At 36.4% G+C, this 27,124-nt stretch overlaps 1 protein-coding gene across 2 annotated transcripts in view; it reads right to left on the bottom strand.

Annotated features, from left to right (window-relative positions):
* The window catches only part of LOC121412862 (transcriptional regulator ATRX homolog), a 40,519-nt gene that overhangs the window by 13,170 nt on the left and 225 nt on the right, over window positions 1-27,124 (bottom strand). The window contains exons 2-17 of one of the 2 annotated variants that reach the window (XM_041605627.1): window positions 23,132-23,364; window positions 22,276-22,301; window positions 21,580-21,678; window positions 20,410-20,798; window positions 18,104-18,223; window positions 16,854-16,966; window positions 10,260-13,259; window positions 9,460-9,621; window positions 8,426-8,674; window positions 7,059-7,199; window positions 5,613-5,790; window positions 4,781-4,918; window positions 4,061-4,236; window positions 3,389-3,628; window positions 2,070-2,215; window positions 218-387 (exon numbers count right to left, since the gene is read on the bottom strand). In XM_041605627.1, coding sequence (XP_041461561.1) covers window positions 218-387; window positions 2,070-2,215; window positions 3,389-3,628; window positions 4,061-4,236; window positions 4,781-4,918; window positions 5,613-5,790; window positions 7,059-7,199; window positions 8,426-8,674; window positions 9,460-9,621; window positions 10,260-13,259; window positions 16,854-16,966; window positions 18,104-18,223; window positions 20,410-20,798; window positions 21,580-21,678; window positions 22,276-22,301; window positions 23,132-23,152 — 5,368 coding nt within the window. In that variant the 5' untranslated portion in view covers window positions 23,153-23,364. The remainder of the gene's footprint in view (window positions 1-217; window positions 388-2,069; window positions 2,216-3,388; window positions 3,629-4,060; window positions 4,237-4,780; window positions 4,919-5,612; window positions 5,791-7,058; window positions 7,200-8,425; window positions 8,675-9,459; window positions 9,622-10,259; window positions 13,260-16,853; window positions 16,967-18,103; window positions 18,224-20,409; window positions 20,799-21,579; window positions 21,679-22,275; window positions 22,302-23,131; window positions 23,365-27,124) is intronic. The other variant, XM_041605634.1, reaches the window with a different exon arrangement.

The raw sequence follows: 27,124 nt of genomic DNA, 5'->3' as shown, positions 1-27,124 counted from the left end.
TCTTATTCTTTGATTTTTCTGTTTCGACACAAGCCTACTTGTTCTAAGGTTTCATTCCCCATTAAAGGGGTTGATTGCATTGTTGATAAAGAGATCATGAGGCATATCTTTTTACAAGACATCCAAATGCTATTTTTTAAATAAACGTACACTTGAAAGTTTGCCGCCGCCGCTGCCACAACCACCACCACCACCAACATAAATAAGTAAATCTCACCTGACAGTCCAACCTCCTTGGCCCTACTCCTCGTGTTCCAAGACTTGACTACCTCCACACTACTGTCCGAGTTATTTCCATCGTTTTTGTCCTCTCCGCTGATATCATCATCACTATCGCTGTTATACTCATTTTGCCCGCGACGTGATGATCTTGGTCGAGGAGAATTGCTACATGATTTTTTGTTCATATTTGGAAATAATACATTACAAACAGTAAGTCGAAATGACATATAGCCATACTGACATACATGTTTTAAAAGTAAAGTTAAACTAAAATTAAGATCAAATTGCTATTTTTGAATATATAACAAATTTCACTGACTATCAATAAAAAGTAATGGATTGATTTCACAAATAAAAACATGTGAAATCAATAGCATGGTACAGTGTAATAATAGTGTACATTGATATAGGGACAATGAATAACTTTATTTGAAGTACACATTGTCATCATAATTAATTCTCAAGATATCTAGATTTCAAAATTAGTCATCGTGATCGGCTCAATCTCTGAACAAGTGGAATGCCTCTGGCCGTCTCACCTGCATCACGCGGTTCAATATAGCAGCAGTGCTGACTTTGAATACTACTCTTACTCGCACAAGATGTTCAGTGATACATGGTTACTCTTATATCCACTTTTTATGAACTAGACCAATAAACTTACAGAGATATGATGGTTATTCAACATGGCCAAAGTTCATTGACCTTACATGACCTTTGACCTTGATCATGTGACCTGAAACTCGAACAGGATATTCAGTGATACTTGATTACTCTTATGTACAAGTTTCATGAATCAGATCCAAAAACTTTCAAAGTTATGATGGTAATTCAACAGATACACCCGATTCGGCCAAAGTTCATTGACCTTTGACCTTGGTCATGTGACCTGAAATGCGCACAGGATGTTCAGTGATACTTGATTACTCTAATGTCCAAGTTTAATGAACTAGACCAATAAACTTTCAAAGTTATAATGGTAATTCAACAGATACCCCCGATTCGGCCAAAGTTCATTGACCCTAAATGACCTTTGACCTTAATCATGAGACCTGAAACTTGCACAAAATGTTCAGTGATGCTTGATTACTATTATGTCCAAGTTTCATGAATCAGATCCATAAACTTTCAAAGTTATGATGGGAATTCAACAGATATCCCCAATTCAGCCAAAGTTCATTGACCCTAAATGACCTTTGACCTTGGTCATGTGATGTGAAACTCATGCAGGATGTTTAGTGATACCTGAATAACCTTATGTCCAAGTTTCATGAACTAGGTCCATATATTTTTTAAGTTATGATGACATTTCAAAAACTTAACCTCAGGTTAAGATTTCAATGTTGATTCCTCCAACATGGTCTAAGTTCATTGACCCTAAATGACCTTTGACCTTGGTCATGTGACATGAAACTCTAATAGGATGTTCAGTAATACTTGATTAACCTTATGGCCAAGTTTTATTAACTAGGTCTATATACTTTCTAAGTTATGACGTCATTTAAAAAACTTAACCTCAGGTTAAGATTTGATGTTGACGCCGCCGCCGTCGCCATCGGAAAAGCGGCGCCTATAGTCTCACTTTGCTTCGCAGGTGAGACAAAAATGAAATCACCAATGACTAAATTCAATAATTATATCAACAATTGAAAAAAAAACTCAGCTTCAACTGTTAGTGTTCTAAATTGGCAATGATGCATCAGACATAAAGTCACACTCTGACATTAAAGTAAAAAATATCAGATTTAACTTTGCCATATCTCTTTAATAATTCTGGCTCTCTCAAACACAATTTGGTTTCAAACTACAAACAAAAGTGTTGACAATTTGATGAAACCAAACCTAACCTGCTTGACTTATCAGCTCTCTTCTTAGACGACTTCCAGGGGTCTTCCAGGTCACTGTCTGATGAGATTACAAATGCCTTCATGCTGTCATCATCATCCTCCTCCTCCTCGGAAGTGACAAAATCATCCATCTCTCGTTTAGCAGCCTGTCAAGGTAGAGCAAACGACATATCTCATTTCATTTGATTTATCAATTTAAACATATTTAGATATGTTTGTAAATAAACACCTACTTGATAAGAAAATAATGATCAGTTTGAAACAGCAGCATAACTCATGAACTCAACAGCAAACTTAACAGAGACAGAGAATAAAGTAAATTAAGAAAATGTCTAGATCTTGTCTATTTGTACAGGTCTGAGTATTTATTTAAAAATCTCTCTCATTTATACTACACTTTGCCTTCCTTGCCCACATCAAAATTGTTGCTACAGTAACATAACATTATGCAAATTAACCTAAAGATAACCAATAAAATTAAAGAAAATAAAAGAACCCAACTGAAATGCAGTAATCCAATTCATAATATACACCCATGAGAAATTACAGACGAAGGTAATAAAGATGTATAGGTGATTACGTAATAATAATGAAAGTTGAAACTAAGGAGTCAGGTGAGGGATGGAATGAATGGAACACTTGAATAGAGAAAGAATGAAGATGACAAAAGAGAATCAGAGGAAAGGAGTTCAATGTGGAGGGTATATGGGAAATGAATATAATTAAACTCATATAACTTAAGTTCAGACTGTAAGGGCAGTGCTCAACAGAAATGCAAATGAACTCAAGTCTAGCCTGAATGAACAGAAATGCATAACAGCTGGAGAAGTAAACATAATAGAGGAAACAAAAAAATATATATATACATACAGATCAAAAATTCAACTGGATGCTGTAAAATCTATTATCAAGCATTTAGCAGCAACTTCTGTAATATATGTACAGTAAAATCACTTTCATCTGTGATATATCTGTTGCTTCTTTCATCAAATTAAACAAATTTACCTGTACATTAATTTTTCAAGTACAGAAAGACATTGTTAAAGGATAAAATTCTAAGGCCTTTTTTTCAAACAAGAATCTAAAATAGATTCAAGTCCAAGCAATAAAAAGAAATGTTAATGAGGAGTGTTTCATAAATCTTAAATATCCATTTCAAAATTAAATTTTGACACCATACTAGTTTAACTTAAAAACTGATTCTAATGACAAGTGAGTTGATACATATGAAATCAATATTAAGGGCATGAAATCAAGGGTGGAATATAAATTTTAACTTCTTAATATCAATTCTAAGGATTGATAAAATATCCACTTACATTTCTATCTTCTCTCTGTGTTGCAAGTTGTAGAAGCCTTGGATGGGTCCATACATTCATAAGAGACTGGTAATCAGCAAAGAGACTGGTACACTGAGTCTTGGTACCATCATCTTTACGTCCAGACAGCGTGTTCAGGTAGTGTTCGTACAGCTTTATCTGGACTTCGGATAACCTCACACTTATCACAAACTCGTGTTTGGGCGGCAAGAACTTGGTTAGGGCGGTGTAGTCTTTCCTCTGTACAAATTTACAAAGAGCTTTTCTGATTAAAATTTGATTAATCATGTGAAATCACTTTTGGTACAATTGCTCATGAGCAATTGGGAGACTGAATGTGCAACATTTATATCATCCCACAGGTTCCATCCAAAATATACCATTGCACAGCCATGCACATGCAACATGCATTGGTCTCCTGGCCAACTGCTCACTGCTGCTGCAGATGTGCACTTAGATCATTGCTCAATAGGCATGCTCCTCAGGGTTTTACTTTTTGCTTGTAATAATTCTTTCTACATTTCCATGGATTACCATACAAAAACTAGATTGTTTTTCAATATTTTGCTAACTTTAAGTGTTTTACCACACAAAAAGCGAATATTCCTATTCGTGCTAAGATTTACAAGATTTTAAAGAGAGAGAGAGAGAAGACAAATGATAAATATTTACCTGTACACAGCCTGAAAGAAGATTATGAAGTACATGAGCTCTCCTCTTCATAATCTTGACATCTCTAGCAGTAGAGTCACTGTGCTGTCCATTGGTTATTGGATTCACAAAGCGATTCTTAAACTCTCTCATTGTACCAAGCAAGTTTGGCTTCACAAAGTGAACCATGCAATGATCTACAACAAGAAACGAACAAATAATCATCAACAACTTTATCATAATCACTATCAAATTTGAACCCTGCAGTGATATATAACAATGAAAAATCATCATTACCACTACCACCATCATCACTCATCATTCATATTATAGAGGCATGATAGATCAGTCAGTGGTTTTGCCGATACTTATACCTTGGTCACATTTGCTCTACGGCAGCCGCACGGCGAGTAGAAAACAGCTGTTTTAACACTTTTTTACCAGCTGCATATAGGTGGTTTGAATTAGAATTAATGAAACGGCTGTTTTCGACTTGCCGTATGGACGCCGTAGAGCAAATATGACCAAAGTATAACCTATACTTTCCCCCTCCAATGGACTCGGTCTCTATGCTCTAGCGCAGTGTATAACATGGTAGGTGAATGTTGAAATATTGACGGGGAAATACATTTTGCCTTTTTATATCAAAGCAGGTGATTACCAAATACCCAATGATGCTAAAGATAAACTAAATCACTGTTCCACTAAAAGATTCAGTGTTATATTAAACAAGTGACTTACATTCTATAAGGTTGTTCTGCAGCGGTGTGCCAGTCAAGCATATCCTTCTCAATGTCTTGATGTTGTTCATCGCCTTAGAGATGGCTGAACTCTCATTCTTCAACATGTGACCTTCATCACATACTACTATGTCTGGACCTGTTATAAGATACAGATGAAGTTTATTTGGTAAATTACGATTTGGTCCACACCCCCTTTGTCTAATTTCCATTTGGTCTCATCTCACTTGGTCTAATTCTTGTTCATCAACAACCAATCAGTCTACTTACCATTTGGTCTAATGGCCTTTTAGCCCATTTCGTCTAATGTTGTTGTTCTATTTAAACATCATATGATTACAGGATCTATTTATGAATCAATATTTCATTTGACAAGTAATAAGTAGACCAGATGGGGAATTAGACCATATTACACTGGATGGATATCAGACAAATTGATGGTTAGACTCGATGTGATCAAATAATACTTCACATTCCATACTTGTATGGAACCTGTATTCCTACTCGCCAAAAATTATCAATTATTTTTCAGGCTTTTGACTAGTTTCCTATTCAGAGGCACAGGTGGAAAGCCTACACAGAATTTAAAAATTACATTCATTTCGGCAATAGAAATGTTATAAGTATCTTTCATCAAATATTTTTAATTTCTCAAGCATGATACTACTTCCATATTATTCTGACCATTTCTCCAACTCCATCTCTTTTAGTAATACATGTTCATTGATAACTTGAATAAAGTTGAAATTATTTATTTGTCTAAGAAATTACAGAGGAGCACTTCATTGCTGAAATAGTCATTGATTTTCGTAACGAACATTTCTTGATCTTACCTGGATCTACAAGGGTTTTCAGGAAGACTGCCTTCAATTTTTTCTTGCGTATATGAGTGAGAAGGGATAGATTCCTGTACATGGCATAGCCCATGATCATTACACCACCCTTCTTGTGCCAATGATCAAGATAATCAGCTCTGCTAGCATTGTTCTTCACCGAACTCATCTCATACACCTATATTGTTAGTGATAGCAAGATGGAGATTGGGAGTTTGGGAGACAGAAATAGAGAGAGGGACAGAGACAGGAAGACCAATATTTAATTTATCAATGGTTTATTCGAAGGTGTCGCAGGGCCAGAAACTGAATATTTCATTAAGAAACAAGAGTGTCGCTAAGGCGAGCACATTATACGCCCGCCTGTAACCTTGCAAATGTAGTAATACAAAAAGTTCCATCTGTTTACTTGATAATACTTCAAACATTGCATGAGATAAACATAGCGATTTCTAGTACAAACAGGATATCAAACATTGAAAAGTATACAAGAAAGTGATAAAGTACAATTAAACCTGTACGAAGACCACTCAAGAGAGAAAAACATGAATATGAACAGGCAATCTCATTGAAAGGTTACCTTTAGATGGAGAAATCAATTCTAGGGAAAGCCAAAGTTAGTGGTCAATATAAACTGATTGTTCTTATACGGTAGCCATTAAAGCAAGTTTGAGTAGTACATCAAACTCATTACACATAAGTATTATCGAAGAAATGTGTTGATTGTCCAAAAATCTAATGATCATCCTACGTATATAACTATATGACATAGAATATTATAACAAATATTGTAACAAGACCAATATTTAGGGAATATTGGATGGCCTTGAGTGGGATGCGAAGAAATATTGTACGAGCTAAAGAACAATATTGGATGAGTCGAAGACGAATCCAATATTGTTCTTCAGCGAGTAACAATATTTCTACGCATCCCACGAAAATTGGTCATCCAATATTCTCATTATTATTTAGATACCCCCACAAAGCTAAACATAAAGTATTGAAGCAAAAGAAAAAATTGTTATTAGTAACCATCATTTAAAGCAATCCTGTAAATTATGAGCATGGTGCCCGAGTATTGGCATTTTTTAAAAGAAATCTCTGTAATAAAGTAAAGATGCGCTATAGCGTATGGTGCAAGCACATTTGAATTCAATAAATTGATGCTACTTTACCACACCTCCTGGCAACTAATACGCAATGCAATTTCATTGTGACATAACTATAGCTTCATGCGCACAATCATTTATTAACCAATGATAATCGTGTGGGTGGGGCAAAATATTCATTTCTATTCATGCCTATGAAAACCATCCAACAATGAAAATATAATATTTTGTCTCTCTGAAACAACCTCGCAAGACGTCAAAATATATCTACGCCTCTAAAACCCTACATCTAAATAATATTTTGGAATCATATTTGAAGAACCACTTTAATACTTACATTAATACCACTGTCCATATCTCCAATCCACTTCTCAAATTCATCTTCCCAATTGAGTACGGTATTCAGAGGTGCTACCACTAGACATGTCTTCACGTCTAAGTCATCATTGGTCATTATAGTGTGAAGGTAGGAGATAACCTGTACAGTTGAATCGTAAATCAATATTGAATTTACTGAAAAGGACATACGAGTATCGAGGCAATGACGACTTTTTTCCATTTCAGCATTTTTTATACTATATCTCTGCAGAGCATGATGAAAATCATCCAGAACCTAATTTTGGTGGAATCAGTCCTTTAGAATATAACGATGTCAACACAGGTTTTAACATCCTTTTAGATATTACGTAACCAGGAGTTCCTATTAGGAAAAGAATCATAATACATGACCCTTTCTCGAGATTGCCGATATTGCCACTTTGCTTTGTGATTCTGCATGTAAAATAATGCCTTGAAAACAAACTCCCATAAAACTTATAAAGACAAGAGAAAAACTACTCTTAATATGTGTTTCAAATATCATAATCATTGGGCAGGCGCCTTTTTGGAAGATATCATAAACTACCCAATCTCAACACATGACTTTGAAACCCTCTAACATAAAGCATAGTAACAGTGGCAATACAGAACGATCTACGCAATCACAAAAATCAGCTCCTTGATCAAACACTAGACTCTATGGCCCGAATTCACAAAGGTAGTTTTGAAAACCCACGGTCGAGTCCATGGTTCATGCAGATTTCCTGTATAAATTACGCTTAATTTAGCGCCTATCGGGCATGTGTATAAAAGATTCCCATGCTGATGAGTGCTTTTGTCTCAGTGCATCACATTGACGCCCGTTACCATGGTCAGATACGCTATTTTATTCACGAGTCCACTGTTTGAAGAGTGGACTCATTAATTTAAAACAGTGGACATATGAATAAAATAGCATTGAAAACCACGGCAATTAGGCACACTGTGACAAAAGTGCGCATCAGCATTGGACATTTTTTAATATACAAGGTAAAATTAGCATAATTTATACAGGAAATCTGCATTGACCATGGATTCAACGGTGGGTTTTCAAAACCACCTTTGTGAATTTGGGCCTATGTTACTTGGCCCAGGCTAGTTAAGTGGGCTCACCTGTAGAGTTTTACTCTCCTCTGCACAAACACACAAAACAGCAAACTCCTTGGCCCCGTTTTACAAAGAGCTGAGATCAAAATAAAGCTATAACAGGGATAAATGTCAAATTCATATCTCTTAACTACATAAATTAAAATATAGCGCAATATAAGTTAGATTTCAATGTGCCACACTCTTTTGTAAGATGGAGCCCAGGGCAACGTATTAGTGGAATGAGTTGAGTGAACTCACCTGTAGAGTTTTACCCAATCCCATACAGTGAGCCAGGATGCATCCTCCACCTTTCTCTTTGGCTTTAGAGACAGATTCAAAGGTGCTGTCAAAGATGAACTGGACACCTTCAGCTTGGTGAGGTTTCAGATGCTCCACAATGCGTTCATCCACCTCCAACACCACATCATCAGATTCCTTGTCTTTCTCTAGGATGCAGGACTTGACAACAGCACTCTTCTCTGCTTTCTCTTCGTCCTCATTGATGATCTGCAAAAGAGATTAGGTTTACATCATACATCTTACAATCTTAGCTGTAATACAAGTCCATCAGTATTTGTACCATTATATGCAAGCCAAAATTCTTGCTTCCTTTAAAGAATTGATGAAAGAGGCCTGTAGATAATGTTGCAAGGAGCAAGGCAGTCTGATTTAGATGACAGCTGAGATCAGAAGGGCTCATCAATATTCCAGAAATGGCCTAGTCCTTTTTGGGGCTAAAACACCGTCAATGCTAGGCCATTTGAAATGAAACCTGATGCTTGCTTTTCTATTTATTCATATCATCCTATCACATAAAAAAGTTCATTACGCATAAATCTTAAACATGATGGCTCCTTCAATCTAAAACAAAAATAACATCAAAACGGAAGATTAGGCAGAAAGTCTCTGCTTATTTTCATATTACAAAGCAATAAGTAATTTTATACCATAATCATTTTGCATATATTCCAAGTCATATGTGCAAAGATTTGGGTATCATTTCGTTTTATATTGTTTTTGCTCTATGATCATTACCATAGCTGGAATCTATATTCAGAATAACAGGAATAAGAGTAATACTTTTTTTTTTCCTAACTTTACTTAACATATTTTATACACCTATTAACTACCAAGTCTGAGTAAATTCCTTCTTGCAAGGTAATCTTATCATGTGAAAGTTGGCTTATTCTCTTCAGTGAAAAATAACTGAAGGTATAATGCTACTGCAAACTAATTTCTAACAAGATTTTTTTTAGAAACTTGGAAAGAACTACAGTTTCAAATGGCATTACCTCTTTCCTCTTCTCTTCAATTCTTTTTCGTCTCTCCTGTTCTTCCATTTCAGCTGCTAGAGTCTCAGCTTGAAGCTTACTCTTCTTCAGCACCCGTCTAATTGTCTTACGTCCTTTCTTACTTGGACTGTCATTCTCATCCCCGCTTGAACCATCAGAGCCCTAGAACATCAAAACAAAGAATAATTTAAAAAATAAATGATGAAAGGTCAGGTACAAATACATATGAAAGCGCTATAAAGATAGAGTTGATATTGACAATTGATACTATTTTTGCCTAAGTAGCTCAACATACTTATATCATACTTACAGTTCATTTAATGGCAAAATCTATGAACTTTTTTCCATGACAGGGACCAGGGGACTGTTTCATGAAAGTTGTCAGCACTGACAAGTTGTCTTTCTCCGACAGTTACTATAGTAACAGTCAGAGCCAATGCCTTTCAGCCAATCAAAACCAAGGATTTCACTGAAATTGTCAGCACTGACAAATTAGTCAGTGCTGACAACTTTCATGAAACACCCACCAGATCTGCTTAAATGTCTGTTCTCACATTTCCTTTGGTTCTTCTTCTCCCCATTGGATGCACTTAACTCAAAAAAATTGAAATAAATTCTCAAAAGTTAAATCTTTCAAATTAAATGTTAGAAGAAAGTGTCAAGGATTTACTTTTAAAAAAATGGGTTTTGCTGTAGAGGGAAACTCGTTTTTACCAACCAAGATCGTTACGTTTTATGACCAGTGAATTTGTTGGCTTCCCTACAAATTTTTTCCTTAAAATAGAGACAAAAGTACTCGCCTTCTTCTCTTCTTGACTCTCATCTTGTGTCTTGGATTCACCTCCTTCGGTGTCTGAGTCAGAAGCAACTTTTATCCTCCTCCTCTTCTTCCCTTTGCCTCCCCGTTTCTTTGGCTTAGATTCTTTATTGGAGTCTGCATCAGAGCTGGTACCAGGATCCTCCTTCTTGGCCCTCCTCTTTCTGGGGATCTTGAGATCGTCAGTGGAGTCTTCTGTCGAGGTTGCAGTCTGAGATCTTGTCACCCTTTTCCTCTTTGGCTTCTCATCAGAAACATCATCTGATTCTGATGATGTGAAGTAATCATCGGTGTCAATCTCTTTCCTCCTCTTCTTTTTTGTTGCTTTGCCACGTTTCTTTGGAGCAGCTTTCCCCTTTGTGCCTTTCTTTTTCTTCTTTGATGTAGCCTCATCTTCTTCATCCTCGCTGGATGTAGAGATCTGGACACGAAGCAAGGGATGTGATTTCTTGGTACCTTCTTCGTCAGATTCGTCCTCTAAAGTTTCATCATCTTCACCATTTTCTTCTTCCTCTCCATTTTCTTCAAAATTCTCCTTCTCTTCTTCATCCTCCTCATCATCTTTGTCCTTTCCCTTCTTATTCTTCTTCTTATCATCTCCTCCTTTCTTGCCATCCCCATCTCCACCACCACCACCACCAGTTCCATTCTGTCTACTTTCATTGGTATCCCAGTCTTCATCTTCTTCTTCAGGCTCTTCTTCTTCTGCCTTCTTTTGAGCCTTCTTCTTACTTCTCTTGGATCCCGCACCATCTACTTCTTCATCATCATCATCATCCTCCTCATCATCATCTTCATCCTCATCATCACCATCTAACTCATCCATCAGAAGGGTTTCTGCCATATCTAGGCTACTACCCTTCTTCTTGCTTTTCTTGTTGAGACTCTTCCATCGCAGTCCAGAACAGTCGTCACTCTCGCTCTCATCATCGGAGGAAGTATCAGTGCTAAGAACTTCCCTGCTCTTGGGGTCCATCTTCGCAGGAGATTTTCGGACCTTCTTTGCTTTCTTGGGTGGAGCTTCATCTGATTCAGACTCCTTCTCAACATCAGACTTTTCCTTCTCATTCACAACACCCTCTGCTTTCATATCTTCAGGCTTATCTTGGGCTTCAGGTACACCCTCAGATTCACCATCGCTGTCACTGACACGGTTACGTTTTCTTTTCAAACCTTTAATGCCCTCAAGTCTCTTCAATTCCATTTCTTCCTCAGAAGCTGAGTCCATCTTTTGCGGTTCACATTTCTTCTTTTTCCTGCTTAATCTTTTTCTACGAGATTTGGTATTACGATCATTGTTCACAAAAATACTCTCAGAAATGTCCTCAGAGGATTCACTTTTACTTGATTCAGAACTATGCTTGCTTTTTCTAGTAACAGCAGATGAGTCCATCTTTTTCTGAACTTCTCCCTTCTCCACTTCCTCATCCTGAGAGGCTACTGAAGATTCTCCACCAGGAATTCCATCAAACCCAGATTGTTCTTCAGGATTACTCGAGTCCTCACCAGGTCCTTCTCTTTGTTTAGCTCTCTGGTGGTGATCAGAGTCATCACTAGAGACAGGCTCTTTCTTTACAGCCTTGGAGAATTTCCTAGATAGCCTATTCCTTGCTTTTGCGGGAGATTTCTTAGGAGACCTAGTTGATTTCTTAGGACTATACTCTGATCCCTCACTCTCGTCACTAGATTCATCATCAGATTCATTGATCATAGACATCAGTTTAGCTTCTTCATCCTCAGCTTGTGATTCTTTCCTTGTTCTAGGAGACACAGGAGTTACTTTCATTTTACGTACACTTTGTTGGCTTGAAGGACAATCAGAGTCCTCACTCTGGGCACAACCAGTATTTTCTTGAACGTCCATTTTCGTTTTATCAGGAGCAGCCCCTGTTTGTTTCTCAATTACAGGATCAGGTTTACTCTCCTTGTTCGAACTAGTTTTGGCCTGCTCCTTTCCTATCAGTTCTTTATCATTTGAAGAATCTTCACTGCCTTCTTTATCTTCATAGTCCTCATCATCGCCATCATTTCCATCCATTTCAATATCAGCTATGGGGCTATTTTCACTAATTTTCACATCATTCTCTTTCTGTTCGCGTTCTCCCTTTGATGATTCATTCTCACTTGTTTCTCCCGTGTCCATAGGCTCATCCACGTTTTCACATCCATTAACACCATCAGCACTAGAATCCATTTGTGGGATATCAGCATCTTTGACACCATGACCAGCTGTTGTATCCATTGCACTCCCCTTTTCCTCCATGGCTGTTCCTTTCTGCCCAGTCGCTTCTTCCTTCGTCTCAGTCTTAATCACTATCCCTTCCATCTGGGACTTTGATCTCCTCTCAGGGCTATCGCAGTCCTCTGGGTCCGTTCCATCAAGGGCAGAATCACTCTTGTGGATATCGCCATGGAGCTGCCTCTTCACGCAAGCTTGAAACTCTCCAAGGACGGACTTGACTTCGGCTATGTGCTTTAGGGAGAGATTCATCTGCAGCCTTTGCATGTCAGGCACCTCCTTCTTCAATCGTACCAGGCTCCTCATGAAGAGTGGCCTATTACTGATGTTCCCAACAAGATACTGAAGAAATTCCTCGGCGATGGCTGCATCCTGCATTTTCAACTTCTCCTTTACCTTCTTCTCATTCTTTGGTGCTTTAGCCACCTTCTTCTGTACAAGAACATTTGCCTTCTCTTTCTCCTTCTTATCGGTTTTTACTGGATGTAAAAGGAGAGCACTACATTTGGCTACCAGTTCTCGTATGGGTGAAGGATCACACACGTAGCACTTCCATTTCTTCTTTGATAATGTACGATTCCATTCTGCTCTTCCCAGGTTGCGCATGATGCAACGCTTGCAAAATGTCTTGCAGCAGAAATCGCAGCAAGAAAGGGAACCACCCTGCCCACACCACCGGCATTCCTCTTCAATGCCGTCTTCATCCGTCTTCCAGGGACCACTGTTGTAGAATTCCATACACCCCTGAAATGACACCAACATAAAAAATTCCAGATCATTTTCCTAATACAACTGACAATAAATGGAAATTTAAAATTAAAGGTCAAGTCCACCCCCCAAAAAAACTTGATTTGAATAAAAGAGAAAATTGAACAAGCACAACACTGACACTTTCATCAAAATCGGATGTAAAATAAGTTATGGCATTGTAAAATTTCGCTTCATTTCACAAAACAGTTATATGCACATCTCGGTCGGTATGCAAATGAGGAACTGATGACATCACTCACTCATTATTTCTTTTGTATTTTGTTATACTGTATGAAATATAAAATATTTTTATTTTCTCGTCATTGTTATGTGAAATGAAATTTCATTCCTCCGTGCAAGGCTCCACATTAACTTTTTTTGGTGGTGGCCCGTTCGGGCCACCAAAACCTTCAAATAATTTTTTTTGGTGGCCCATTAGTAAAGTTTGGTGGCCCGAAAAATATAAAGAAAAACATTAATTTAAAATGAATAAAACAAAGTGAAATATTCTGCAGTCACTAGTTAACACGTACCACTATTCTTTGTACATCTTGTATGTAAATCGTGCTTGCTGTTATTTTACTTTGCTTATTTTGTGGTAATTTTGTAAATATGAAATGATTGAAAGAGAATAAAAGAATTGTATTGTTCCCAGGTTTTGCATTTTTAATCTCCGTGTCGACACACACTCATAATGGTAAAGTAAATAAATAGTGCATTTAGCAAACTCAGATAGATTTACAAAACAATTATTTTTCCTTTCTTCCTTTTTGATCATAAAACCTAGATTATGCAGGCCCCAAATCCAGTTTATTTTCTCTTTTCCAGCATATTATAGCAGGAGAAAATCACAGAAAAATATGCTGCAGAATTTATAGAACAAAAGAAAAAATGAAGAAAGAAAAAACAAAGAACAGGAAAAAAACATTTGAGAAAAAAACAAAAGAAAATGTAACTTTGTAAGAATAATGAACAATACAAAATTATCAAAAAATGCGGAAAATTATTATTATTATTCAGTAGAAACATGTTCTTTAATCAGGCATATTCAATGGGAAGGGGTATAAATGGTTTAATCACTGTAAAAAAAAATGAAACATTTCGTATCGCAGCTCCCTGAGTCTGAATTGTCTGCTCGCGCACAGCTAGCTAGCTAGCTGCAGCGCAGTGGTTTCATGCATGCAAAGCTCAGCCAGACAGCAGGCGCGGCCGGCTGAATAATAGTTACTGTATGCTAGCGGTAGTAGGCCTACGTACTGTCATGACTATGCAATCTTTGTGTGTGTGTACTTGTGTGTAGATTAACAAAAAAGGCGCATGACGAATTGGCTTGCAATTTGAACTGCAGAAAGTTGATAAATACATACAAAATCGGGAGAAAAATTGCGCTACTTTGAAAATTATTGGTTGCCCGATTCGGGCCACCAAAACTTAACATTTTTTCAATAATGGTTGCCCGAGATGAATTTTTGGTGGCCCCGGGCCACCGGGCCACCGCTAATGTCGAGCCTTGCCTCCGTGGAATTCCAGTATCTTAACATTTTGTGCTTCAGGCAAAGAGGTCCTAATACCAGTAGTCAAATTCGTAAAAATTGAAATATTGTATAATTCAAACAATAAAAAACAAAAGAAATAGTGACATCCAAAAACAAAAGCCCCTAGCAATAAATCAATAAGGTTAATAAACGGTACAAAACTTGCTTCTAGCAAAGGCAAGAGATGTGAAAATTCATATTCAAATGAGATCCAAGGAAGATATTCTTTGCCAAATTCACATAAACCGACTCAATTATTAGTCTAATCCAATTTTACCCAATGCCGTTTCATCTCGTCAAATATAATCCCATACAATTTGAGTAAAGCCATCATTTCTTATCAAATAGAACTGGTATCAGGCAACGTAGCTATCAATCTTTTAATTCCAGATTAAAAAATCTGAACTACAGTGCGTATCAAAAAAAAGTTTACACTTAGAAAATATCCTGTAAAATTATACATAAGTGACTTGTTGAAGATTTTTCCACATTTACACCTTGGTACAGATCCATTTAAGCAAATGACACTTAAAATGTCGAAAAATATTTCCGCTTGAGTGAGCACCACTTACTTTTGAAAAGTTAGTGAAAAATGATTTGCGCAGAACTTTGAAATAGCTATGCGAATAAAAGTAGACCTTAATCATGAAGAACACGTGGAATTTAGCTATTAAAATTGATTTGAAGATATCCTTTAACTTTTTTAAACTTGTTTTATTGCCCAAACACTTCGAAGAGTGCATTGTGCCCCACCCCACTCCCCCACACACCGAAGCCATCGTGACGATATTTGCTTTACACTGAGTTGTGATTTACATGAAATGGCTTAGGCTTGATTTCCATTTTGCTAATCACTCTTAAGCTTGGGAAAAGTGTGGAGAAACAAGTATTAAATGAAAAATGAAATGTAAACCCACTTTGAATGATAAAAACTTAGTGACAAAATGCTGGAGATGTCTGATATAAACTTTTGTTCAGATTCAGTAATGTCCTGAGATCCAGCTGGCACAAAAAGGGTAAAGGTTGTGCTTACAAAGTGTTGTAATTTCAATTTGGGTGGCAAAAGTGTTACAAAATGCTTGAATGAATCTGTTTTATTTCAATTGACTAAAAGAGCAAGGGAAATGTAAGAGAAATGTTTCACAGAGTAAGTTTGATTTCGCCATTTCCCCTTGACACAGCGTGAAAACGAGCATTTCTGCGCAAACAGATTTCTGCGAACTTTACAAAAATGGACAGTGCTCACTCAAGTGAAACATTCTGTCCAAACTTTTACTTTCATTGGATAGATGAGACCCAAACCCAAGATTGTATGTGAAAAAAATCATCCACACATTGCATATTTTTTAATTCCCAGGGCTTTTTCAAAGTGTAAACTTTTTTTTGATACGCACTGAACTAGATGGATTTTAAACTTCAACAAAAAATTTTACTCCTCCATTGCCAGATCAGATATAGATTATACACCTTAATTATATATATTTTTTTTCATAGAAATTCAAGTGAAGACCTGCTACCTTAATCCTTGTGTTCGTCCTGAAAATTCTTATCAGATAGTCACTCCCTTTACATACTTTATCATGATTTATTTTTCAGAGGCTGGCCTTGAAACAAGTATTCAATTATCACGCAAACAAGGTAACTTCATGTATGTAAAGACTTTTGAGACCTTTGAATCCATGACCCTAAATTCTAAAATCAGTGCTCCGTAACACAAAGGTTTGCAATCAATCGCTAAATACCAGTGACCAGTTAAGATCATTGTTGCATGCACACATTGTTTAAAATACTGAAAGGAAACCAATCGGTGCAGTTCTTTCATATTTGCAATTCATCGCAAACTTTCGTATTTATGGAGTTTGGGTCATTCTCACATATGCATACATGAAGTTTATTTGTCACATGTATCACTATCAATTGCAAGAATGAATACAGAAAGGACAAATTGATGGACGACCGGATTGTATTATATGCTTCTTTCAATAAACTGCATTGGGTGGAGGTGCATAAGTATAACATTTAATATATAAGATGAAGGAATATGAAATCATACCTTACAAAATACAACACTCAGAATTGGATGAGAACAGAAAGTCCTTTTGTCAAATGGGTTGACCTGAGTTGTACATGCGGTACAAAACACAGATTCAATGGTTTGAGGTGCATCTGCAAAAAAAAAGAAGAAAACATTACAAACTTATTTAAAGTACGGTAAATGGTTTTAAAGGGAAAATCTGGATTTACTCTGAATGCCAATCAACAGAATAACAAGTAGGAAAATCATCTAAAAGACAACTTTTTAACCCTATCTAGGCCGGGGGGGGGCCTCGGAAGCCCCCTCCCCCCTCAACGAATCGCGCGATATTTTCGCAGCACGAAATTTTTTGACCGCGCCGCTCGCTGACTTTTTACTTTCAAGTCTTGCGCAACTTTTGAGACCAATTTTGCGTCGCCCGGGTACGTGGTTCCGAAATTACGCAACATTATGTAAGTGCATGTCAGACCAATAATTGCTCAAAAACGTGATTTCGTGTACAAAGTCAATGCAAATTGTGTTTTCAACCAAAATTCATAAATGCATGATTATTTTTAGTTTTGTTGGTCTAAATGTATTTACTTTATGCTTTTTATGATCACAGAAGAGTCCCCAACGAATTTCATTGAAAAAACAATGAAAAACGAAAGGTAAAAAAAAACAAAGAAATACATAAGAAATTGAAAAAAAAATATATAATACATAAGAAAAAGATTTGATATCAGAATTTTTTTCATGTACACTTGCTAAGAACACCACAAAGAGTATCTATACCAAAAATTAGTACATTTGGAGCTTTATTTAGAGAGTTAGAGGAAAAAGTATGATTTCGCATACTAATTACGCATAAATTAGCATAATCACTTAATAGCAATTTGCATGAAATATATCACTATAAAATCTTGTAGATTATGTCCCAGGCAACCCGCGTGCCAATTTTCAGCGCAATCGCACGGTCGACGGCCAAGATCTTAAGGGGGGCCTGGGAGGCCCCCCCCCGGCCATATGAACTCCCAAAATACCCCGGCCTAGATAGGGTTAAGCATAAAAAAAGAGGTACTTTCAGGGTGCTTGTTTTGGTAAAGTGGTATAAAAAGGGGAATTTCAGGTAAATCATGATTTTCGCTTTATTTTTACAGATATTTTTAATACTAACATTTGTTTGATAAGTATCATCTACGGAACTTGCCAATGTTACAAGCTTAAACAGGGTCATGAAATTTGATTGACTAAATGCAGATTTCACATGTTAATTCAATATTTCTTACTCTGATTGTTAGCTTCTCTTCTTTCTCTCCGCTCTCGGGGAAACTGTTTTCTAAATTCTTTGCTCTTGTACCAGTCTTCCTCTCCATCTGGGGCTGCCTCTGGCTGCACAATGACTGTACCTAAGATCACAGGAAAATAATCATCAAATTCTTATTGCACAAATCACACTTCAACCTTTCACATTTCAAGAATTGTTTAGAAAAGGAGGGGGAGCTAGGTCTTATATTTGTGGTCCCAAATTGTGGAACAGTTTGACAGCTCATCTATGGTCTAGTACATCAGTAAAATGGTTTAAAAGACATCTAAAACATATCTATTTTGTTGTAATGTAACATTTAAGAGCTGTATTAATTCATTATGCCATATATAATCACCAGTTTATTAGTAGTAGTAGTCATGGGTGTCGATCACGGGGGGGATGGGGGGATATATCCCCCCAATATTTCAAGTGGGGGGATGGCCTGTATTATCATCCCCCCAATAATCTAGGGTAGAAAAATTATAATAATGATGAAAAATGAAAAGATTGATCATGATGATTATAGTATACCATATATCAGTTTGTTTCCCTCGCAGTTTGTGTATACATATTGTTTTCCAGGACTTTTAAACAGATGGGTGGAGGTTCAAGATGAAAAAGAATGAAATGTTTATTTATATATTTTTAACACATGGCATAAAAGGACCCCAACGAAAAACAACTTTTGTTGATAGGGTGTTCCATCCCACCAGTGGTGAGTAAATTAATTTTAATAAATCAATTAATTCAAAAGGGTGGAAAAATAAACGGGAGTAAAATGGTGGCAAGATAAATCGTCTAAGGAATGACGGTTAGCCCGATGGTGCACGAGAAGCCACACAGTTTGTAACTTGTGCTAGTTTTAATTCAATTCAATTCAATTGGTCCGAATCTGCATTTTATCATTATGCATTAAGAAGAAAAAAGATATTGCCAGTCGGGTTGTATACACAGAGGCGTCGACCCTCAATAATTCTGCATGTGCAACTAAAAAATAAGATTGTAATGCTACACTTAAATCAGCAAGCGAGATTGAGATACCAACTCGATTTTGATTTAAAATCGTGCTCAAAATGTCTGCTTTTCAGATTGGAATATAAAGCTTTTCAGTTCGTGCTCGCATCATTTCTGTACCAAAAACCCATACTATTCATGATTAAATAGGTGAATAGAATGTCCTGTTTTCAGTTCTAAACCTCAAAAGAACTCCCGCTTCGATTTGCAATAATCTTTTGTTGGATATATATCTTGTTCTTTATCAAAAGCGTCCAATAATCTGTCTTTTTTTTCCAGATCGAAATATCAAAATTTTCAGCTCGCGCTTTGCGCTCGCATCTATTGTTCTTCTAGATAACCATCTCAATCATTGGTACCAAAATGCTCAGAATATCAAGCTTTCAGGTCAAAATATAAAGAAATTTCAGCTCGTTCTCTAGTGAGATACATGTATCTATCCTCCTCATGAGTTACTACAAACAAACCTAAACAGGTACATTTTTCCTGTTTTCATGTCATGCTCGCATTGTTGGTGAGAGTGAGATATGTGTCTCTTTCTCATGAGTCATATATATATAGGCCTATGTGTGGGTGGGTGAGTTTGTTCGTTTTGAGTGATAGAGCGCCTTTAGAACGTTGATTCATGATTTTGCCCCCCCCATCTGAAAAATGGATCGACGCCCCTGTGTATACATCATGCTCAATAAACAGATCACTATGTACAAGGTCCAGACAATTTTTTTTTCTTTCGCATGAGTTTAGAATAGGCTCACTTGTAACACAATTTGAATTTTCAAAAAAAAAATATATATAAGTAAAGTACACTACAACAATGAAGGAATTTCCAAGATCACCATGCATATCAACCACTCCCAAATGCCCTTATTTGTGATTTTAGTGGGGGTAATGTTGAAAGATCCCCATCCACAAAAAATTGTGTCAATCATCCCCCCCAACCAAGAATACCGATCGACACCCATGATAGTAGTAGTCGTAGTAGTAGTAGCAGCAGCAGTAGTATTTTTCTTACTGACCAAACAAGTACAGTGTAGAATGAACACAGAGACATAGGATCAGACTAAGTCCTAACCTGAAAGGGCTTTTATACAGCCAATAATGTTTCTTTAGCTGTGAGAACTCCAAAATCTATCACCTTGCAAACTGCACATTATCATCTCTTTAGGAAAAAAGAATCAGGTATTCATAATGACAACCAAGATCTGAGGGGACACTCATTACACCCCCCCCATGCCTCAGAGGTAATTGTATATCCTTAAATACTGTTCATACCTTCTGGTATTTCATCATTGAATGTACTGTCTACTAAAGATCCATTGCACTTCTTGACAGCATCCTTGGAGCAATCGCTTTCCCCCTCCTCCGAATTCTCCTCCTTCTTTTTCATCAGTTGATACACAAAGCCGTTACTGACTCCGGTCAGGGCATTGATCGCCCTTTTGCTACTAAAATCGGACGATTCAGTCGAGCTGTTGAGGCGCACAAAGTTGTTCTTTTTGGAGTCACTATTTGTAACAGAGCCTCCTATCCTCGTTTTCTCTTTCTTGGTCTTTTCGATGGGAGTAAGAGATTGGGAGGGTTGTTTGATGAAGGGGTCTGGTATAGACTCTGACGAATCACTTTCTGAAGACACAATTCGACGGGTCATGTGTGGCTTCCTCCTACAATTTGTTCAGATTAAAATGGTTGGTTGATTTTCAGTTAAGTATGCTTGGATTTCCCATTACACGTAGATGCAACAAAATTGTAAAAGTTACATTACAATACGATGCAAAAAAATATATATTCCCCCGTTTTTTTTTGGGGGGGGGCAAAGACAATTCAACTTAAAAATCAAAATGGAATGAAAACTTAGAACATTAACAAAAATCAAAAGGCCACTTAATGCTATACCACCAAAGAGGGCTTTTTAAAATCCATTTTTCATTATCATGTTAGTATGAACAGGTGCCATACAAAATGTATTCCTGGATAAAAATGAGCTATCAAGACAAAACATCTTGTAGGGGTCTATACAAGGTGCAGTATCTTGGATATGGGTGCTTGGGGCAAGAATAAAAACTGCTGGATTTGCCAATGTATCAACACCTTGTGGGGCCACTCACATTGAAACGTATAGTTTATACAAACAGCTTTAATGGCATGGAATGTGTTGTTTTATATATATATACTAAAATGTAACAAACATTAAGAAATATCACTTTCACATTTATTTCAAGATGCAACACATCTACAAAATACTTTTCATTTTTGAATAAAAATAATACAAGCATACAAGTGATGTAAGCAACAAGCATCAGAAAAAAAACATGCACGAGAGAGAGAAAAAAAGTATTTTCTGTACACTTTTAAAGAGTGGACCCTTTGATTGTTGTTTACAGGTTCTCAATTAGATTTTAGTGAGAAATAGATAAAGAGAGGGAGAGAGGAATGGTAACCTACACAGGCATAATGACAGCTGAATCTGATGGATTGGGACGTCCATCGTTGGAGTCATTTGATTTCAGTGTTGATACTTTTCTTGTAAATGCAGCTTTTCTCCTGAGTGAGAAAGCGGCATTAAAAATAACATAAAAATTCATAAATACAAAAATATGAATGAAATAAAATAAAAGATGCACTAGTTAGTGAAGCAAAACAAAACATACATACAGTACAGCACTAAAAAAATGCACGAGAGTGATATACTCATGTGATTAACTTTTTTTTTGGGGGGGTGGTGCAATATGCATTCTTTTTTAGTTTACATTGAACACTCAAATAATTATAACATGCAATATGTTCAAATATTGGTTGATAGAATGTTTAATACAGTATCATCAGCAAAAGTGACAAACATACATTTGTATTCAAAATACAGTAAAACCTGTCTATTAAGGCCAAACAAGAAAGCAACAAAAAAGTGACCTGTAGACAGGTGGCCTCTAAAGTCAGGTTCTAGAACACATACTCTTTTCAAATCGGAGACAATTTTGCTACCAATAAAGACAGCTTTTCACTATAGACAGTTGGCTGCTAAGACAGTTCTGACTGTATTTCAGTTATTGGTTCAATAGTTTAAGTGATATTTTAAACTTAACTTCTATCCCCCTTTAGTTCTTTGAATGATGGATATCAAGTTAATAAAATTATTCTTACCTTCTAGCGCCTTCCTGCACCTTGGGCTGATAAAAATAAAATTTTTAAATACTTGTGAAATATCTGTATTACTAGTTACATCAATGTCAAATGTTTGCATAGAGTTTCCAGGAATAGACAATGATTTAACTATCTTGATATCCCCCCCCAAAAAAAAAAAAATTGGAAGAATTTGTAACAACTCCTGAATTTATCATCTTGTCATGTCAGACTAACCTATACACTAACCAATTACTTGAACATTCTTATAACAATCTATGTCACGACCAGCTTGGTCACTACAATACATGTAAGTTCTAATTTCAAGCTTCTTATCATACTTACATGTACAGGGATTCATTTTCACTAAATGAATAATTTTCAATCGTTGCTGGCGTATTTTTTTTTTCATTTGGTGGGTGATAAAGACACAAATTACAGTAGTTCAACCTCCCTTCATCTGGTCATCATTTATCCAGACTAGTTCAAATCATAAAAAAAATCAACCAAATTGCAAAGCAGCCAGTGTTTAGCAAGGTGGGGTGGGGTGGAGGGGCAAAAGGATTGAGGCCAAATTTTGTCATGACTAAAGATGCAGTTTTTGAGGTGAACTGATGACTGAAGTTAATTGATAAATATTGCATACGCAAAACAATTTTGAGAAGACTGATGCTATTTGACATTGAATGTGGAGTGGAAAATAACAATCTAATTCTCACAGACGGGTGTCCTATTCGCACATGTATTTTACATGAGATGTTTTTTAAACATTAAAAATCTGTTTCTAATTCTATTTCAGTGGGGTTGGATAAGGGGTTTGTGGGTATCGAGTCTAGAATAACAATCTATTTCTGAATTACAAAGTTGATTTACGTACCAGCATGATCGTCAAGACCATCTTTGTAAAAAGACAAGCTCACTTTCAGTGAACCATGATGCCAGACTGAGGAAGAAATGTCATGAAATGTGAAAATAATCAGTACAGCGAGTTGCGGGCAGCTTCTGCAATGGACTAAGGATCCAAGCAACAAGGGTTCAGTCACACCGCGTCTTGTCCTAGGTGGGCCAATCTCACTCAAAGTTGCATGTGGGTGTGTGTGAAAAGCCTCTCTGAAACGAAACAGAAAATTCTCTTTGTGAGCAGGAAATACAATTGGAGCATTAAACTTTCACTTGTACCATAGATAATATTTTTGAATACATACATGAATTTAGATACATTCGTGTAGTTAGTTCTGCTCGTACTTGGGGAGTTACAAGTCTTGCAGTCAAAGTAAATTAGTAGTAGGAATGGAAAGGCTGCATCACAAAAAATGACTAAAAATTTTCTTCTTTCAGGAGGTGTGAAATAATTTATCTGTTGATATATTGAAGGTACAATTAATGTCATTTTCAATTTCTTGAGCCTGGAGAAAATGACATTTTATTGATCTTTTTTCTAAATCACGATAAATGGGAAGCTTGTTCTGCTTGCATATTACATATCACATGAAGAAATTAAAATTCCAATAACTTTTAATCTTTGATGGATTTACTTCAAACCATCACCAATATTTTTTATCATTTTTTTTCTGTGATTTTAAATTTTTGTCAGGGTGAACTTGCCCGAGTTTGATATCTGTAACTTTTAAGGTTGTTTGAATATTTTCAGCAGGAATCAGCTTACTTTTAGAATCCAATGTCATGAATCGATTACAGATGTGATACACGTTTGTCATGTGTGTGATGCCTCATTCTAAAGCTAGTTAGTATCTGGCACTAAGTAACTGTTGGGTTGTTCTAATAATCGATTATGACATTGGATTCTAAAGGTACTCCAGGGTGCGACATAAGCGCTTGCCCGGGGCAAGTAAAACTTAGAGTCGGGCAAGTGTTTTGAAGTAAACACAAAAACAACTTGCCCTAATAAGGGCAAGCAAAATTTTCACTAAGAAATTAAATTTTACAAAGTTTCCCCATACTTCACATGCAAAAATACAGGAGAGAGAGAAAAAATCAAAGTTAACAACTTCCTCCAATTCAAATTGCAAGCCAGTTTGTGACATTTTTTTGTGATCTACAGTTCTACACACATAAACACACACATAGATGTCCATGCTGCTGTGCACACTTGTACTATCCCCGATCAACCTCCAAAGTGAACAAGCTCACATGATTAAAAGTTTTTCCAACAAAATTTTTATACTTATTTGGATTCTAATATTACTGATTTGGTGATGTGATCGGAGCCTCGGAGGAGCAAGTTATTGAGTTATTGAGTTATTGAGTTTTCATTAAATTTAATGTCATCAATTGGATCTGCCATGGAAACGCCAAACGCCGTTCTTTTTATATCATTGCATTGATAATATAATTCTGAGCAATTTGATACCTAATTTAGCTCTCTACGACCAATAATAACGAAATTAACACCTGTTAAAGTTTGCAGCACGTGTGCGCGCGAGCTCTCACTATAGGCCATATATGGGTAAAAACATGCCTATTGAAAATTCACTATAGCTCTTTAAATAGTCCTTGACCCCCAATTTTCTTTTTCATATATCGATAGAGTACGAGTTGTAGATTTGATTTCATGTCACCATTGTCCCTCAATTTGATCATGAAATCATCAAAATGGCGTCGGAAGTCAAAATATCCATTTTCCTTGTTATGACATCATAATTATTATGCAAATTAGGCTCTAACTTCGTGAATATTGGTCAATTTTCGCCCAATTTTGATATGATGTAGCTTAGGTCTTACTCTTATGAAATATTCCCTTTATTTTTATTTTAATAAACGGATCATCCTGAAAAATTGCAAATTATAAAGGTATGTCATTTTTCCTCATTTTGCGTGTAATCTCTATGGGACATGACTTTTTCTCAAAACTAGATTCGACATTCCTCTATTTCATGAGCCATATCTCCATTTTTTCTTGTCAGTTTTCCCTGAGCTTTTAGTATGTTGTAGCTGAGATTCTAAGCTTTCGGTAGTTTGCCCTCCATTTTTTTTTATCACATGCCGGGATCATGCCCGTTTTTCCCTTGCAAAAGTTGGAATTGTAATTCTCAATATTGCTTACGGGTATTCTCTATGGGGAATATCGTGGCTCAATGGATAAGGCATTTGACTTGCTTTCTCGGGGGCGCAGGTTCGAGTCCTGGGGTAAACAAGATCATTTTTTTCTCTTTTTACCACCTCGTACATGATCCTTTATAATTTAACGGTATACAAAAGTTAAAATTTAGCAAGATAAAACTGATTATAATTACTTTTTTCATATCACATGTATTGTCATACATCAAAGAGACCCTTTACACAGTGCTTTATCATCTCCCGTCTTTCACAAGTATTCCATCCATAATGAGCATTCCGCTGTCATCATGAAGATCATATTGATCTGCATGAACATGGTAATAGTAATCATGATGGCGAGAATAAAGACAGACCACCTAATTCGTCCGCATGACGAATTAAAATCTAGTTTTATTTTTAAGTTTGTCAATGTTTCTCTGTGAAATGTTATTCATTTCTAAAACATTTTTCCCAAAATTTTTAAAATATATTTAAACAAGTATCAGCAAGATTTTTGTTAGATGATTGTGCATTTTTTTTTGTTTTATTTCAAATCTGAGCTTTCTTCCTCTTTCATTCTTTTCTTCCTTCTTCCTTGCTACCTTCCTTTCTTTTCTATCCTCTATTCATCCTTTATCTATCTTTCCCGCTTGCCATTTTTCTTCCATAGATCTTTCTTTTCAATCTTTCCTAGCTTTCTTTCCTATTTTTTTTCTCTCTGTTCATTTATCTTTCTTTTCTTCATTTTCTTACATGTACTTTCCTTCTTTCTTTTTTTTTTTAGATTTCTTCATATTTTCTTTCCTCTAATTTGTATTGGCTTCCTTCTTTCTTCCTCCCCTTTTTCTTTTTGTTCTTTCTTTCCTTCCTTCCTTCTTCCATTATTTTTTTTAATTCTCTGCTCACTTCATTCTTTCCTTCCACTAAAGTTTCATCCTTTCTTTCATTCTTTGTTTTCTTCTTTCCTTCTGTTTTTCCTTAACCTTTCTTTCCTTTTTCCTTCATTCCTTCCTGTTTTCCTTCTTTTTCTTCCTTCCTTTCTTTCCTTTTTTTCTTTCTTTCTGCCATCCATGGCATGCAGTGAGGCACAATTCAGCGGCTCTTGCATGCATTGACTTTTGAATGCACAATATGCGATGCGCTGCTATGTTGAACGAAGGGCAGGGGATACTGGCCCAAAATCACCAATTTTGAGGATAACCGGAGGATGGACACTGAGTGAAATATGGGTGAAGAGTAAGAAATTAAGCTTTTTTTTCTTTCTCGTTATATTCTTTTCTTTAATTTTTGCAATAAACCACTTTTGATCCCACCTTTGTCACTCGGAATATCCGATCGAGTTCACTGTCCCAAAGTTCGGGTAGGTGAAGTGGAGTGGAGCCTGTACAAACTTTGCCAGGCTGAGGTAGAATAAAGACAAAGTCTTGCTTGAATTGAATTTAATTTTAACTTCAAAAAATTCAACTTGAAGTTAGGCCTACTAGGCCAGGGTCTATCTTTAGTCTTACTATCTCTTAGATACGTCCTGAACTAAATCTTAAACAAAATGTGTTTTTCTGCACTCTTTAACTTAGTAAACAGTCTTTCAACCATTCATTCCTGCAGAAATCAATCGTAAATTCATATCCAGCCAGTCGATTCGTGACCGGCGAACCACTCTCTCATGCACTGCGCTGCTCGCTCGGCTTTCATGCCGGTTTGGTACACTATACGCGGGCAATAGGTATTGCATGTTAGCGCCTGTCAAAGCTATACAAATGTGCATAAGAGCGCGGGAGCCAATATAGTCTCTTTCTCAAACTCATATTACAGA

Source organism: Lytechinus variegatus, chromosome 1 (genome assembly GCF_018143015.1).
Source record: "Lytechinus variegatus isolate NC3 chromosome 1, Lvar_3.0, whole genome shotgun sequence".
In the NCBI taxonomy this organism is placed as follows: domain Eukaryota; kingdom Metazoa; phylum Echinodermata; class Echinoidea; order Temnopleuroida; family Toxopneustidae; genus Lytechinus; species Lytechinus variegatus.
This window is presented reverse-complemented; position numbering and strand designations above follow the sequence as displayed.